Source organism: Neodiprion virginianus, chromosome 2 (genome assembly GCF_021901495.1).
Source record: "Neodiprion virginianus isolate iyNeoVirg1 chromosome 2, iyNeoVirg1.1, whole genome shotgun sequence".
NCBI lineage: Eukaryota > Metazoa > Arthropoda > Insecta > Hymenoptera > Diprionidae > Neodiprion > Neodiprion virginianus.
The window spans coordinates 22,759,964-22,776,262 of NC_060878.1; the positions used below are offsets into that span (position 1 = coordinate 22,759,964).

The 16,299-nt window shown below is 35.1% G+C and overlaps 1 protein-coding gene across 6 annotated transcripts; it reads right to left on the reverse strand.

Annotated features, from left to right (window-relative positions):
* Positions 1-200: 200 nt before the first annotated feature.
* Positions 201-16,222, reverse strand: LOC124298520 (heterogeneous nuclear ribonucleoprotein A1, A2/B1 homolog). 6 transcript variants are annotated; one of them, XR_006906827.1, is made up of 8 exons: positions 16,063-16,222; positions 13,697-13,908; positions 13,249-13,561; positions 12,801-13,035; positions 11,464-11,613; positions 10,503-10,718; positions 3,437-3,513; positions 201-1,118 (listed from the first exon to the last, which is right to left on the reverse strand). XR_006906827.1 is itself a non-coding variant. In XM_046750644.1 (7 exons), the coding sequence occupies exons 1-6, from the start codon at positions 16,081-16,083 to the stop codon at positions 10,546-10,548; spliced, it is 1,041 nt and encodes a 346-aa protein (XP_046606600.1). In that variant the 5' UTR covers positions 16,084-16,222; the 3' UTR covers positions 201-3,513; positions 10,503-10,545. The 6 variants fall into 6 exon arrangements, 5 of the variants coding, with proteins under 5 accessions (XP_046606600.1, XP_046606597.1, XP_046606601.1 ...); XM_046750644.1 differs by having other exon boundaries at positions 201-3,513; positions 10,503-10,655; XM_046750641.1 differs by having other exon boundaries at positions 201-3,513.
* Positions 16,223-16,299: the final 77 nt, after the last annotated feature.

A 16,299-nucleotide genomic window follows, 5' to 3' on the forward strand; every position in this document is an offset into this window, starting at 1 on the left:
TAATTAGGTTTTGAGCTTAATCACACTTTCAGTTTTATAACGTCATTAGCTGTAACTTTCACTTTCTTTTTAAAATCAAGCCTTGACAATACAATACAGTATTTTGTATCGTACATTTGAATAATTCACGAATTGGTATATTTAAAAGCCTTAGTGTCTAAAATATAATACTGCAATAACAAAATTCAAGAGTTGGAGACTGTTTTTCATACTTTCTTTTATTATTTCACTTTCATAAATAGATACACAGGTACACAAATGCGTTTACAAAACAAGAGAAATATGGTAGCTTCCAGTCAATGAGTGCGCACTGTAAGAGTTTTACCAATTTTAATTGTCTCTGTTTTTATATACGCAACTTGATTTGATATTGCCGTTTCGATAGACCAGATTATATTCAATCAATACATACTTACGAAATGTTTCTCTTTTGCAATTCCTCCAAGTTGGCTGCGTCGAAGGAATACACTTTTACCTAATTTTTACATATATTGTGAAAGTAACATGTTTCAATTGCACAATTTTGAATTCGGTTTTGTGTTCTTCATGTACTACGATTATGCTAATACTTTTGTGCAATACAAAATAGACAACAGTATACTGTAAATATTTCAAACAATAGATAACTAGACAGAATAAAAAAAAGTATGCAATAGACTAATTGTGAGAAGGACTGCATTATGAAAAAAGAAACGAGCTCTAGGTTGCCGATCCTGCGGTCTTTTTTTGTGCATACATTGTGCTTACTGTTTTTTTCCACAGCAAATACTACTCAGAAGTTCACCAGCTGTCGTTAACCTTAGTTTAATTTTGAGAATTCGCACAAAAAGACTCAATATAGCCTTACACTTGCATAAATACGTTTTCATTGATGTAGTGATAATCTGAAAATAATATTTTATTCAGATGACAAGTACAGGAGAAATGACCCAAGGAATCAAAAATCCATTTTCAGATGAAAGAATTAACCTAAACAGGGTTGAGAAGGGTAAAAGCAAAAATTACTCGTGAATGAAAACTCAGCTGATTCAGAAAATATCAATTAACCAGAAAACAGATGTCTGCGTTCGTAGAAACAGGATATGGTGTTGTATGTTTTGATCAACCAATTCTCCTTCCTGTGAAAAGTACTAGAATAAGATGAGAGCACGTCGAAAAGAAAATTTTACCTAAATAGTTCTTGGTACAGAGATCATTAGGTTGAACTTCGTAACCTCGACGTAACAATACATTTTTTTTCGAATGCATAACTTTGGAAACTTAAAATTCTCTAAATTTTAGTAAAGCGAATGAATAAAGCAAAAAAAAAAATGAAAAATTATCAGCGTAAGGATATTTTGTTTCGTGGTTATGAGTATCGAGCACATCAGCTTATTGTTAGTAATCAAATGTTGAAATTTAACTCATTTTTACTTAATTATCAACCGCAGGAAGTTACCGACTCTACTATTACCGACCGACAATCCGTTTGCCGAAATACGTTACCACTTGAAAGTTTACCGATTGAACGATCCATATACTTTGTTCACTTTCACTAAAACATGAAAGTTTTTCGGCTGACTTTTGTTTCGAATAAAAGGAATGAGAGAATCCACATCTAGTGTTGAGCGATTTTTAATTTGCTGGCATTGGAAAGAAAAATAATGAACCAACATTTTGATATTTTCACAAAATAGTATATTATTATTGTGTAACAAGGAGGTTCTTTTCGGGCCGAGCGTAAGTTTGCCAATATGAGTCGTAGGTGAGCCAAAGTCCAGTGACAGGTCAAAGAACGAAATTTAATGTCGGCAAGATAAATTTTGCGGGGTCCTTTGGTGATGCAAGAAAGTCGGGTTTTATGCAGAGAAAACTATTATTCACAAAAATGCAAACATCCTCACTTTAATTACCTTTAATAACTAAAAGTAAAAAAATTGAAGAAACAAAATTGTCCTGCTTTTAGCCTTACTACTGGACAGTCACCGCAACGTCAGCAATGGTATCCACGGTTTCGCACAAACATCACTTTCGATTCGTCACTGAACCAAAATGACAAATTCTAAAGCTTTAGAGCTCGAGAATACACAAGTAATAACGTTATTATTTTGTCGAGAAAATGTTTAAAATTCCTCAAAAACCGATTTGACTTGTAAAAATGTTTCGCCATGTATGCGTTGCGTAATTAAGTATGATGAAAGGAGAAAGAAAAATATACTGATATCACGAATAATGCACAATATTGAAAGAAAAAGAAAAAAAAAATCATTTGGCAACAAAAATGGAAGTAGGTTTTCAAATTGTTCCTACGGTTTGCAAAACTCGAACAACGAATGCAATAGCTAAATTTCACTAAATAGGTAGGTAAAATCAAGATAACATTCAACTACGAGACGTATATTTTGCGCTACATTTTTACAAATGAAATTTATTTTTGTGATCTCAAATACCGTACATAATTTAAAATACTTAAAAAACAATTTTTTCCTATCCCGGATTTCTATATTATCAACTGATTATTTTACTGAGCATGTAATCAAACTGTCTTTATTACCTTGCGTTTTTTTCTTTAGATTTTTTCGGGTAAATGTCCATTCGTGAATTGTCGTTTCTACGTATGAAGAAGCGCATAAAATTTTTTTGATATGGACGTCGGCGCATAATTTGGTATTTCGGTTAAATGACGTTTCGCAAAATGGTGCCAAAAGTTACAGATGTAACAGTTTTCGTATAATGTCCCTTCGTGAGTTATCGTTTCTATGTATGACTCTTCTATGTACCAGAAAAGTGACGCTTAAGGAAAACTGTGGGTGGTCGCACAGCAAACGTTGCTGAACTATATTTAATAAAAACAATAAACGAATATGGTAAAATAGTATTACCAGATGCTTGCTAGCCCGTGAGATTTATGGTTTTATAGTGAGTAAAATATTTACTCTTAGTCAGTGCTTTTAATGACCTTAGATAAATATTTTTCATGAGATGAAGAAAGCTGTATAAACTTCAGAGGCGCGAGGCTCCTCGGACTGAGGCCGTAGGCGATGGACCACACCGCCCACGTCCTACGCCGTTTCTGCCGAAGACGAATATTGCAAATATGCGGGGTGAAAAGACTGTTGCCTCCTTGCACACGGTTCTTTATATTATAACAAGAGTATGTTACGCGTTTTTTACGAAGCACAAAATTGAGGTTACGGTCGCGTAACGTAAGATTTGTTTACAACAGCGCATGCGCGCATTACACCAAAGACCACTTTTGACTCATAGTAGTTAAAAGTAGTATTTTCTGTACTCCGCGCATGCGCATTCACAGAGTCATAGAAACTAGTACTTTGTATACGGCAAACACGCATTAAAAAACGTGTAAAACATGCTCGCATTGTGTAAAATGTTTTTTCTACGCTACAACAACCTGAAAGGATGGATATTGTATGAATTGATATTCTGATAAACTTACCTCAAGCGAGAACTGAGACCCCGAGGTCAGGTAGACACGTCGATCACGCTCAATGTACCGGCCGGCAAATGGTAAACCAGAAATTAATGAAAACGAAAGACAACAATTAATACAAGTAAAGTAAAAGAATAAAGTGAGGAATTAACATAGGCATCCTACCTAAATGTTGTCGTGATTTTTACCCATAAGGAGCATACAATATTATTGCACGGCATATATTTTAATCCTATCCTAGTTCAGTTAAAATAAATTTAAGCTCGGTTTTCTAGATAGTGTCTTCAGCTCAAAGTAATTTCATAACCACTCAGATGAAACCTATGCGATTAATATATCTCAGTCATCGACTAGATCAGTTTCACTATAAATTTAACCAACTTTTCATTGGCACCAGCATTACCACAATTAATTGAGAACAGTTTCAACGAAAATGAAATAAAATTTATCTAGTCACTTTCATTCCTCATTGCCTAGTTTAGGTACTTGCAGACGATTTCTTGGGTTTAGGGAGTGCTACATACGCAAATAAAAAAAAAAAAAAAAATGGAGAAGTTATTACAAGAATTACATACACAGGTTTTCTACAAGTCGTGATTAAAGATATTATTGCCCTAGAGTAAGTTAAATGAAAAAAACAACGGTCAGTATTTTAGGTGTATTCAAGATTGCGTTCAAAATACGAAATTACTTTGGACTTAGTCTATCATTGTAGACTAAATATCTTTAAGGTAGTTGTACTGTTATAATCAGAACTAAGTGAAAAGCGTGTATAACACGCCTTACAGTTACATAGGAAAGTGAAGAAGATTCGAGCCATTTTAAACTGAACTTTTAGATATTATTTATAAACGACACAATGAAAAACTGAACATGGAATCGAAGATTGAGGAAAGTACGCTGGACCACGACAGTATTTTGTTAATATATTGATGGTCCTTCTATGCTCGGGGTAATGACATTTAATTTTTCGCATCATCCTTGTGAATCTACGTGTATAAGAAACCATTACGTAATTTTTTTTCCTTGCCAAACTATACGAACAAGAATCTGTCGACTTGTAGTAGATAATGGACGTTCTATCACGCCAATGGTAAAATTTCTTAAATACTAAAGTTCACGTTACAACTACCTTAAACAGACGAACGCATTATCCAGTGTAACTTTAATTTTATTCACGACTGCGAGTAACGGCTCTCACTTTGCAATCCATAATCAGGACGATGACGTATTTGAGTCATGAATATTATAATTTTCTTTTGCTTGTTGGATCACATGAAAAATTCGATTCCCGATCAATATCGAACAAACTAAAAACTATGTAAACTTTCTTGGAGAGTAGAAAACTAGATACTTGGTGTAATTACTGCTAGCCACTGCTGACGAAGGACCAATTTTATGTATTGCGTACTGATTTATTCTCACTTGGCAAAATAAATAACCGTTATCTAATCAGCCTTTCAATGAAATAATGCTGGAAATCACGATTATTAGTTGATCCATAAAGCGAACCGACATCACTACCGAATCGAAAATATAAAATGAAACATTGTGAGAAATCTCTACCAATACATTAACATCATGCATACGTTTTCTCAATCATTCATACGAAATACGAATACATAAAAAGATGTATCTATATGTCCTACCTGCGGATGTTTATATTGGCTAGTGCTTTTAGCAAGGCCTAGTCTGTCTGTCGATGAGGCTACAGGCTTGATTTCCCTTCCTTTCCTTTCCTTTTCTTCAGGCTACCTGTCTGCCTGCTCATTTGTTTCATTATTTGCTCTTCGCCTCTTTTTGTCTCTTTCCTTTCTAACTTTCCTCACTAGTTACCATTCTGTATGTGCGTACGGAAGTATTGTACTATCTAGGAACTAAAGGTAACGGAGAAATGCCAGCATTCTACTACGTCCCAAATTATTTTTGGATCCATTCTTACGGCAAGTTTCGTATCCCTTAGTAAATAAGTATCGTAAAATGCTAAGTTTCAAATAATAAGTGGTATACTGAAAAGTTACTAGATAATTACAAACTCGTAACTTGTATTCCACTGGCAACGACTGCAATAAAATTGCAGATGTGCAATCGTCTGGTAGTTGGATTTTTACATGGAAAGATGTCAGATTTTTATGTTTGTATAAAACACAGAAACCTAAAGTAATCAAGTTCTATTTTTTCTTCTTAGAGACAAAATACCATGGTGATTGTTATTACATCCAATTCAACTCCACAGATTTCGTAACACATAGATTTGATACTGTTGAAGATTTCAGTCTGGTATATTTTCCTTAATTTTCATTTAATTGAAACAAGAAGGAATACTACAGACTTATTTTAGGTTTCTCTGCTTTGTACACAATTAAGAATTATGCAAAATCTCGATTCTAAAATTGATGTCGAATTCGGAATTCTTCTACGTAAACCTCTACTTTTTCAACATTTAGACTCATTTATATATCTATTTATTTTCATATTGTAAAATTCTTTTCAACTGCTATGAACATCTATCTGCTTATGGATTGAGAATCGTTTCAAGATAAGAACATTTTAACATGGTGTCCCATGAAAATTCCATAAATTGGAAATTCGTTTATTTTTTCAGATTTCCTGTTTGCTGAAAAACCTGATCCAAACTTTCTTCAGCAGTCTTAAAGAACTGAATATCAAAATGGAACGGCAAGAAAGTTGCAATTCTACATGATGCTTAAATTGACAATTCTCTTTTCTCTGATCATGTCGATCACGTAAGAACCTTCAAAACCAGTACACCTGATGATATCTCCAAGAATACATGATTGGAAAAAGGCGTTTAAAATTTTTTGCATCAGTAGTTGAAAAAATCATGGACGGAAAGCCAGACTTCTCAGTTTTCCGTCTGTCTAGCAAAACATGAAGTAAAATGGACACACTGTTTCATGTTAGTCCATATTTTCTGTGTTTAGAAGCGAAATTTTCATTAATACGGAAATCTTTCCTCTATATATCTGCCTTTGAACTAGAACTAAGATTTACCTAATTATATTATGTTAGAATGAACTGTAGCTGCTCTACAGATACAACTTTGAACTATAATCTATGATCGATCACCTAAATCCTGAGTTCAGATTATTGACATTTAGGTTGTGAGTTTGAATTCTTTTTACTCAAGCCAGACCTTCTCTTTCGATTAAATAGGTGAGTGTGAAAAGCTTTTGCTGTGTGTACAAAGCTAGGTCAAGCTGCTAATATCAGCAAAGTTTTTTGTTGGCTCGCTGAACAAGGCCTTGTACCATTTTAGCTATGCCACTAGTAGGTACACATTTCGAATCATTTTTAAAAGAAACCCGCATGTACAGAATTTGCTCAGTTGAGTACACTATCCACCTTTTAAAAATAAAGTGAATATATCGTCCACTTCTAGTCACTGTAAATGTAATAATTGATGGTCAATCAACAACATGTAAGGTTCTATTTTATCAAAAAGCCCAAAGTAACTGACATTTCACATACCTCAGCGATAATTAGCAGTTGATAAGTTATTACAATGGCGACCGATGAGATTTGTACTTATTCAATTTATAGAAACCAGAAAGTGAGTTTACCAATAACTGGACTAGTTTACAGCTTCAAAAATCATCTACCAGGATCATCTTTTTATAAAAAATTACTTACGTTGAATTATGCAAGTTACTATATAATTAACCGAGAGACCTTTTCAAGGCCATGCATACGGCAAATAAGATATTGATAATTTGCAGGGTAAGTTATGTACAAATTGTTTTAATACTGCGTTTACATATAGAAACGCTGATCTTTCAGGGATTGCCAATCTCTTGTTGTCTACACAATTAAATAGGTATAATACAACCAGGCAGACAGACATCCTTTCTATTGTACGTAATAATAATAACAGCAGTAATAATAATAATATTAATATAGTAATTTATTGACTGAAAGACAACTAACCTTTCATCGTTATTGTTCGTGTTCGTGTTCGGTTAATTAGCTATGCGCATAGGTACTTCTTTCTGTGGAGATTGTTAACTACAATTTTAGTGTCCTATCTGTACGTGCGCGTCTTTGACTTAATCTACGAAAATCTATCGATGATTCCCTATTTTGATTGTAATTAAAAATGATGATGGAAAAGGTTGTGGTCACTTTTTATTATCTCTAACTCTTAAAACATTACAACTTAAAAATTAAATAGTTTAGCCTAGGGTAGGTAACCTAATACGAAATGCTCAGCAACAAAATTCATTTTCCCTGTTAATTCTCTATTTTCTTTCCTTGCACTTGATTACTGATCTCTCTCTTTTTTACTTTCATCCGCTATTCATTACTAACACTACCAACTCTTTCCCCTTTGGTCTATTTAAGAATCATCTTGCCTAATTTTTTTTTTTATTTCCTCTATGATAACAATCTGCATCATTTCTGTAAAACCTAGATTCTTACATGGACCGGTGTTTCAATTCTTTCAGCTTTTTTGTTTGTCATATTCGTCATACACCTGAAAATGTTATGTTACCTATAGGTACGTGTGTGTATGGTTTTTATGTGAATGTGATTGGGCAAAGGCATATCAAAGTATACGTGTTATTTCATTCAAGTGTGTGAAACGTGTGAATAACGACTATTTAAATATTATAAACATTTTTGCCAAGTTAATACGGCGGCGCGGCGCGCAAATTGAAACCAACCACGTGTTTTCTCTCTCTCCCTCTGTCTCCCGCTCTCTATCTATTGCGATACACAATTTTACTATTGTGATTCTGGTTGATAGTTGGATAGTTCTACATGTGGATGCGGTAGATGCAACGTTTCAAATGTAATATATGGTTACGCATAAGCCTCCCTCATCACTTCGATCTAACGGGTGACGCTTCTTTCCTGAATCCTGATTGGCCTGCCTGGTCCTGTCTGACTAGCCTTAGCCCTGCCTGCTCCGAACTAAACAGTACAGAAGTACTGGCGACTAGTAGACAAGGGGTCACCTGAGGTTCAAAAGTGACAAATTTGTTAGTTTAGTTAAGTTAACACGGTAAGTCCACAGCTAGAATGATATATAAAATCGCACTTCTTTACTTGTCATTTAAAATGTTTACTTGTATCCATGGAAGGGTCCAATATTAAAATACAAAATTGAGACTGAAGCCTAAATATTTTCTCACCACAATAAACAGGCTACGTTTCTTTCCCTCTCTCTCTCTCTCTCTCTCTCTCTATTCATTCATCTATTCAATTTTTCTTTTATCTGCGAGATGGATTTCTCATTCAAAGACTAGAAATGGTAACCAGTACTACTACAAATATAGTTTTGACTGGACAAAATGCCTTGGATACTTATAGCACCTCAACGAAATATTTTATCTAACACTAGCATGCGTTAACACTAGAAACTGACTGTGTAAAAAGTACAAGGTGGTCGGCAAAAGCTCTCGGTAATTGAGTGTCTGAGATTCAACCATATACCAGTGTTTATTTTTTTAGGCGTAGCTGCTAACCACCCTGTATATTAACAAGAGAATGACGCCATAATTAAAAATATAATTATTTTGCGAAACATAAAACCTGATGATATAGTGTGCAAAACCCGATAACAAAACGAACAAACGGAATATTAAAAACATTATATATAATAATATTGAAGATTATTCATGCTAATTGACAAGTAATGAGAGTTGACCAAATGATTGCCTCTCGTAATGAAATTTAGTGTTGAAGTCTTCCGTTGTCAAGTTCGAATATTCAATAATAAACCGAATAGGCTGCACCCAGTGCATAACATGAGAAAAAGAAACTCAGAGATATATTTAAATAAATGAGACTAATGTTCTAACAGCGTAAAATAGTTGCTTGCTGCATTAGAGTGCAAATTATCATTTGGAATCTAATAAGGACAACACGGTAATAGGCCTGGGTGCTAATAACAATTCCATTGGGGCGTAACTAATGATAATGTACATTTTCTTTTTGTCTAACAATTTGCATTTTTGGACTTGACACATCATTACTGAAATGGCTTCATTGATACTTCCAAAACTATTTGTACTGCTTCATAGATCGACAAAATTCATTAAATTAATTTGAATTTTCAATTAAAACCTATATATTTTGCAAAAATGTTTTCCAAGAATTCCTATACATTTTTTTTTTTTTTTTTCCCAAAAACAAAAAGCCTCATATCAGGTATTGCAGATAATGAAAATAAAAAATAAAACAATTGAAAAAGAACGACTTATCAACTTGATTTCGAGAATTGATTCAAGCTGGTCAGTATTAGGTTCATTTCTGTCATCTCCAGGGTACTCAGCAAAATCGATGAGCAAAATCGTCTGGTTCTAATTATGGAAGTAAATATTATTGAACTACATAGCTTATCCGAGAGTCGGAACCTTACTTGTCATGTTCTTTCAGAATCGCATTATGAATGAAAATAATAAATTGACTACAACGTAAATGATCCTTACTGAATCACCTGTAAGTTTTACTCAACAAAACTCTTAGGGACTTATTCAATACAAATTTAAAAGTGACGTTACACACAATCAGCACAATAAATTGAAAAAGTTTAACTTTATTAAGCAATCAATATAACTGTATGTCTGAATTATCTCCAATGATCATAAATTAAGTCTGTGAGATTCTCTGTTTCAAACATCAATACCACCCACTTGAATATTTTTTCTTAGCACGTCATTTGAATAAATATCTCAAAAATACGGGACGACCTTAGCATTGAAATTTGAAAAACAAGGTTGATGTTAGTAGCATTATCGTAACAAAACATTGGACAAACAATCACACTTTCGCAATTTCGAAATGAACGAGTTCAGTCTTCAAAATATGAATACAATTTCCTCCAATACAGCTTACTGATTTCACACAGTTCGAAAGTTGCAAGATAACGATTTCCCATAAAAAATCATCGCTACACCAATATTACCATCTTCAACCTCATATTTAAAAAAATAAAAGTTAACATGCACATAATTTGCTGAATACCCTCAATTTCAGACTCGCAATATTCGTGACTGCGAGCCTTGCTGCTTCAATCTCATGAACATCGACAGGTAAAGAAACTCACCATCTGAGGGAGCGTAGCGTCGCAACAAACTTCATTGGGTGGTTTAATATCTCCTCCCACCGCCGCCACCGCCCATATTGCCACCTCCGACGGGGTTGCCACCGTATCCTCCTTGGTTACCGCCGCCACCACCGCCGTAGCCACCGCCACCACCTCCGCTGCCACCGCCGCCGCCACCGCCGCCGCCGCCTGTATTGCCACCCATTGGTCCACCACCTACGTGTACAAATTCGTCATGGTATTCAAAACTATTTCATCTATGATTCCATTTACTCAGCAACGCAACAGTTCAGTGCTTTGTTGAAGATGCATCGCCATTGAAGTACTATTGTAAGAATACCAAAGGCATCCAGGATTACTGAGAAAATGAAGAACAACGAAGAAGGAATAACCGTGACCGTGAAATACACTCTCGAGTTAAAAAGTTATAGCGTAAAGGAAGCAAAAAATAAAAAAAAAATTGAAGATTGTATCGAACAAGCTTAGTTAAAATAAAAAGATTTCAATGACAAATGAATAATACAACACAATATGTGACAATAACTTTACCATTTCTTATTCGCAAGTAGCTACCTCGGATTCATTCATTTATCAAAGATTGATCCTTGATACTCAGGGCTAGTAAAAATTCGAATTTTCAATCGTACTAAATCGATTAGAACTTTTGGTACACGATGGAAAGTATTCCAACTGTTCGTGAAATGACGAACAGTTCAGAATCAAACCTCCGTTTATCATGTATTCTGCTGTTGTATTCAAGTAGTAGAACTTGATCGAAAATTCACGTGATTTGTAATGTTATTCATCAAAAATAATATCTGGTGTAGTGCAATATCCTTGATTAGTTTCAAATCTCTCTCAAGTACCATACGACACTTAAATTCAAGAAATATAGGCAATATTCTTTTACAAATCAGTTTCTATATATTGTTTCAACAATTTAGAAGTTGTGAATCTTTACCATAAGGCGCAGGTCTGCCACCAGCATTAAAATTGTTCCGAACGGGTCCACCACCATAGCCTTGTTGGTAACCACCTCCGAAGTTGTCATTGCTCCAGTTTCCACCACTGTTGTAGCCTCCTTGTCCTCCCTGGCCTCCCCAGCCACCGCCTAGAATATTTTCAATGGAAAATGTGGTAAGCACTATTTCAAACTTGAGAATTTAATTTCATGAAAATACAAAAAACCAGAGTTTCCAATAAAACATCAATGCATAAAATGCAAGAACTTTTCCTTGTCCACTTCAGAACTAAAAGGTGAGCACTGCAGGATACATATTTTCTTGTATACTTATTCTTGTGGACTACTCAAAAAAGTTACGTTTAGCTTAAACGAAAATTTTTCCACTCATGTGATAATATAATGTATTTATAATTATATATAATTATATATCTTATCTTAATATATATAAATCTCGTGTCACGATGTTTGTCCTCAATGGACTCCTAAACCACTTAACCGATTATAATAAAATACGCACACCATGTGCAGTTCGATCCAACTTGAGAGATAGGATAGTTTAAATCTCAAATTATAGTCGCAATTATAATATATTGCTAATTATTTGTCTGTTATTATTTGACAGTCACAATTATCTGTTAACTCCGAATCATTCTAACAGATGTCGATACCTTTCGACTGGGTTGAGTAAGTAATCAATAGATGGCGCTGCTGTGGTAAATCTACGAACGTGTCATATAAGCTACATTTTAACAGCATAACTAGCAACCCATCCCGGCTTCGCACGGGCATATAATATTATAATAAAAGAAAATACACAATGTTTACAGTGAGTTTCTAGAAAAATAACATTTATATTATTACTTAATATTATTATATGCCCGTGCGAAGCCGGGATGGACTGCTAGTATATATATATAATTTAATACAACGTGTTTAAATTCAATGCAAGCACATCTATGTATGGAGTATTGGTTTTAAGAGGATTGATTTTATTTAGTTAGTTGCAATTCTTCCAAGCTGACTTGAATTTTGAAGAAAAACAAAAATAGTACGTTGTATGGCAGGAATTCTTTTCAAGATTAAACGACGCTAATCATTCCAGAACAAGTTTATTGTGTCGGAAAATATTGAGCACCTGAAAGTTAATGTGAAATCAAAGTATAGAGAAGAGCAAATAAATTTCGAAGCAAAAATTATTTTAGTAAATTGTAATTGTAACAATTTCCAGGGACAAAACATGACTCAGATTCCAATGCAATTACAGCGTGCTTTTGTTCAAAACTACTAAATCATTACACTTTTACTTTGGAATTCACTGTAATTACTTAAATTACCTTGATTTTGGTTCTCCCAAGGTCCATTGCCTCCCCATCCGCCTTGATTACCTCCTCCATATCCACCTTGGTTTCCACCATTGTTCCAGTCTCCGCTACCACCGCCACCTCGGCCTCCCCAGTTACCACCTCCCTGATTGCTACCTCGTGGACCGCGTCCACCTCCTTGGCCTCCTCTGCCACCCCCACCGCCACCGCCACCAGTAGCAGAAGCCATTTCAGCTTTGCTTAACGCCTGGAGGAAGACAAGGCGAGTTTAAAAAAAAAGCTGTATAAGAAATATTACCTATGTCTTATCAGAAACATGTGTGCTTTTTTGTTGTTGAGGATGGTGGTGAGCATTCCCTATTGCTGTTATTCCATTGGACTTTTCCCAACGTCAGTTCATATCACACATCGCTTACTGTATAACGATGGAATCGGTTTTAAGCTTTAATTGCTTAGTCACCTTCTTGACATCAACGTGCTTGTTACAGATTTGATGGTTACGCTGCAGGCAGATCTTGTCCACAGGATCATAATCATCGAATTCAACGAATCCAAAACCTCGTTTCTTCCCAGTTTCTTTGTCTGTGACAATGCTGACAGAATTAATACTTCCAAACGCTTGGAAATACTGACGAAGATCTTCTTCTTCATGGTCGTCTTTCAGTCCACCAACAAACAACTTCTTGACTGTTGCCCCAGCCTCCGGTCTTCCAATCTCTTGACGAGGAACTGCACGTTTTGGTTCCACAACACGTCCGTCTACTCTGTGAGGTCTATGATCGAAATAATTTAAAAAAAAACACAATATATTAAAAAATGCAACAAATTTTCATATTTGGCAACGATCGAACTTCCAGTTATATTTGTCGTTCAGGGAAGGTTATTTCCTTGCGAGATAATTTTGTTACCTTGCATTTTGAGCATCGTCAACCATGTGAGCACGAGAGTAGGTAATGAATCCAAAGCCTCGCGACCGCTTAGTCTTTGGATCTTTCATAACTACAACGTCGACAATTTCACCCCATTGTTCGAAATGTTTTTTAAGAGAATCGTCAGTGGTTCTGTAGTCCAAGCCACCAATAAATAATTTTCGCACATGTTCGGGCTCATTCTTTCCATCCTGAAAGATATGTTTGTACAGCATTAAACAACTATTGGATATACTAAAAGTTTGAGTAAAGTTTGAGATTACACATAATTCCTTTCAATTCCAAGTGCAACAAGGAATTCAAGCAAACAAATTTCATGACCATTTTCTTGTTAAATCCAGGGCACAGTTCAAGTGAAAAAGGGCACCTTACGGAGCAAAACTTTCGTAATCTTGTTCAGGTGGTTACTAAAAAGGCATTAAAATTTGAGTACTCAATGAGCTTAGGATAAATAAAACTTACTACCACTTCGAGCCAGATACATAAAAGAGGGTTAATGATGCATTCAAATTAATTTTCAGAAATGATTAGAGCTCCTGCAGAAATTACAGGGTCATCACTAAAATCAGAGTACAAAACTTATAAGGATTTCCCCAATTTTCACAGCCTATTTCCCAAAAATTAACTGCCATTTTTCCACAACTACTGTTGTAACCATAAATACTGTTCAAGGAAACTTGTATATAATGGCGTAATAAAATCATGCAGATGTTACACCAAAGCGAAAATCAAAAGATCGTTCTACCTTAAGTGAATTAACATTTAATTTTGCATTAGGTAATATTCATAAAAAAGATGAAGATAATTCTGAGAAGCAAAATAGAAATATCTTTCCTATATATCCCCAAGTATGAAAAGGTTTGGCGAATTTCTCTGAGATTTCCAGAGCCTAAAAATTCTCTACGAATTCTCTGATTTTCCGGTTTTATCAATGAATATCTATTACTCAATTTAATCTGAATGTAAATATCATGGATTTCTGTAAATGTCTATTAGAGATCAACCGTATATATGGATCTTTTACGAGGCTGTGAATTCTATATGGAATTTTAATATATGGAGTGTTCCGAGTGGATGATATACATCCTAGCTATCAATATAAAATCTCTTTAAAAAAAACATGGATCAGAATGTATTATTTACAACATATACAAATTGGAAGCTAAAAAGTAAAAAAATTGTGCCTATTGTAAAAAAAAAAAAATGCAATTTCATCCTAGGTGAATAATATAAGTAGACAACAGCGAGTTTGACATTTTGAGTATGGTACACACTTTGTGCTCATTTTTTACACATGAAACACCTAGTCACCGCAAATACAATAACGGTTACATGTGATAGAAGTGAAATATGAAAAATCAAGATACGAATATAAACTAGATTCTAACACCTGCGTTATATCATTGCAGCGCATAAATAATAACTTAGGATTGGAATTTACAATGGCTAATAAGACTTTGTGATACATAGACTAGTGATTATCACTGAAATGCATACATTTCACTCCAAATATCCAAGTCTATGTATCTCAAACGTGAAAATGGGTTGAACAACCCCATTTTATACACAACTCTGAACAAAAACACTTCAATGCATTTTCGTTTAACGCAGAAATAAACAATTGGCACGAATTCTACGAATTTACTATTGCGATTTCGTAGAAACCGTGCCATTTCTTTATTTCTGCACCAAATGAAAATAAATTGGAGTGTTTCTATTCAGAATTGTGTATACAACGGAGATTTTAACCCCTTTTTGGCGTTTGATACGTGAGCTCCGACATTTGGAGATATACATATACGACAGCGTCGAAATCGACTAGGGCACCCCATTAAGTTGCTAAGTAACGTACTCGAGAATTCTTCCAAATAACGCGTGTAGTGCAGATTTTCATCTTTATCCATGACGCAAGAGTTCAGACCAAAGTGAAGCTGACAAAAGGATTTTAATTTTTTCATAAAAGTAACTCCAGATACGTTCTAAAATTAGAAACAAATCAAAATGGCGGTGCTCGGCTTGGGTACGCCGAAACAAAATGAGCCGCTGTTGTGGGTGAAGAGTGAGAAGAAGGAAGATCGATGCCGCCGCGAGAATTTTCGTCAAATTAAACCGCAATTGCGTCGAGAAAGACTTTACCAGGCGCTGATTAGTAAGCCTGACTAAGTCGATTGTCGGGCGCAATTAAACCATACGTTATTGACGATGAACAGAAATGATAGCTAAATTGTACAGACACATCGTGACGCGGCCATTGCCCACAACACTATTGGCATATTTTCAACATATCGCTATCGCGGATCCGTTATTCAGGAGGATAATAAGGGAGCGAGAATTCAGTTACTTACGTCGTGATCCATCTTGACCATGGTTAGATGAGCGACGAATTGTAGAAATCGAAATTAAATTCCCAAAACGCACCACAGCTACACCAACTTTACCCGATATCGCTTGCTCGGGAAGTGAAGCAGCGCAGGCCAAGGTCATCTGTTGAAACTGCGCAAGCACGCACTAGTGCGCACCAAGTGCTTGGCTGACTTCGATCGATGCGTCTCAGCGTTCCTGATTGGCTGATTCGAGCTATG

Bases quoted from the DNA above. Each gene is read 5' to 3' on its own strand.
- LOC124298520 (XM_046750641.1), bottom strand. From the start codon at position 16,083: ATGGTCAAGATGGATCACGAC. The intron at 13,909-16,062 runs GTAAGTAACTGA...CATATCTTTCAG, and splicing joins TGGTCAAGATGGATCACGAC to GATGGAAAGAATGAGCCCGA. The intron at 13,562-13,696 runs GTAACAAAATTA...TTTCGATCATAG, and splicing joins GACGATGCTCAAAATGCAAG to ACCTCACAGAGTAGACGGAC.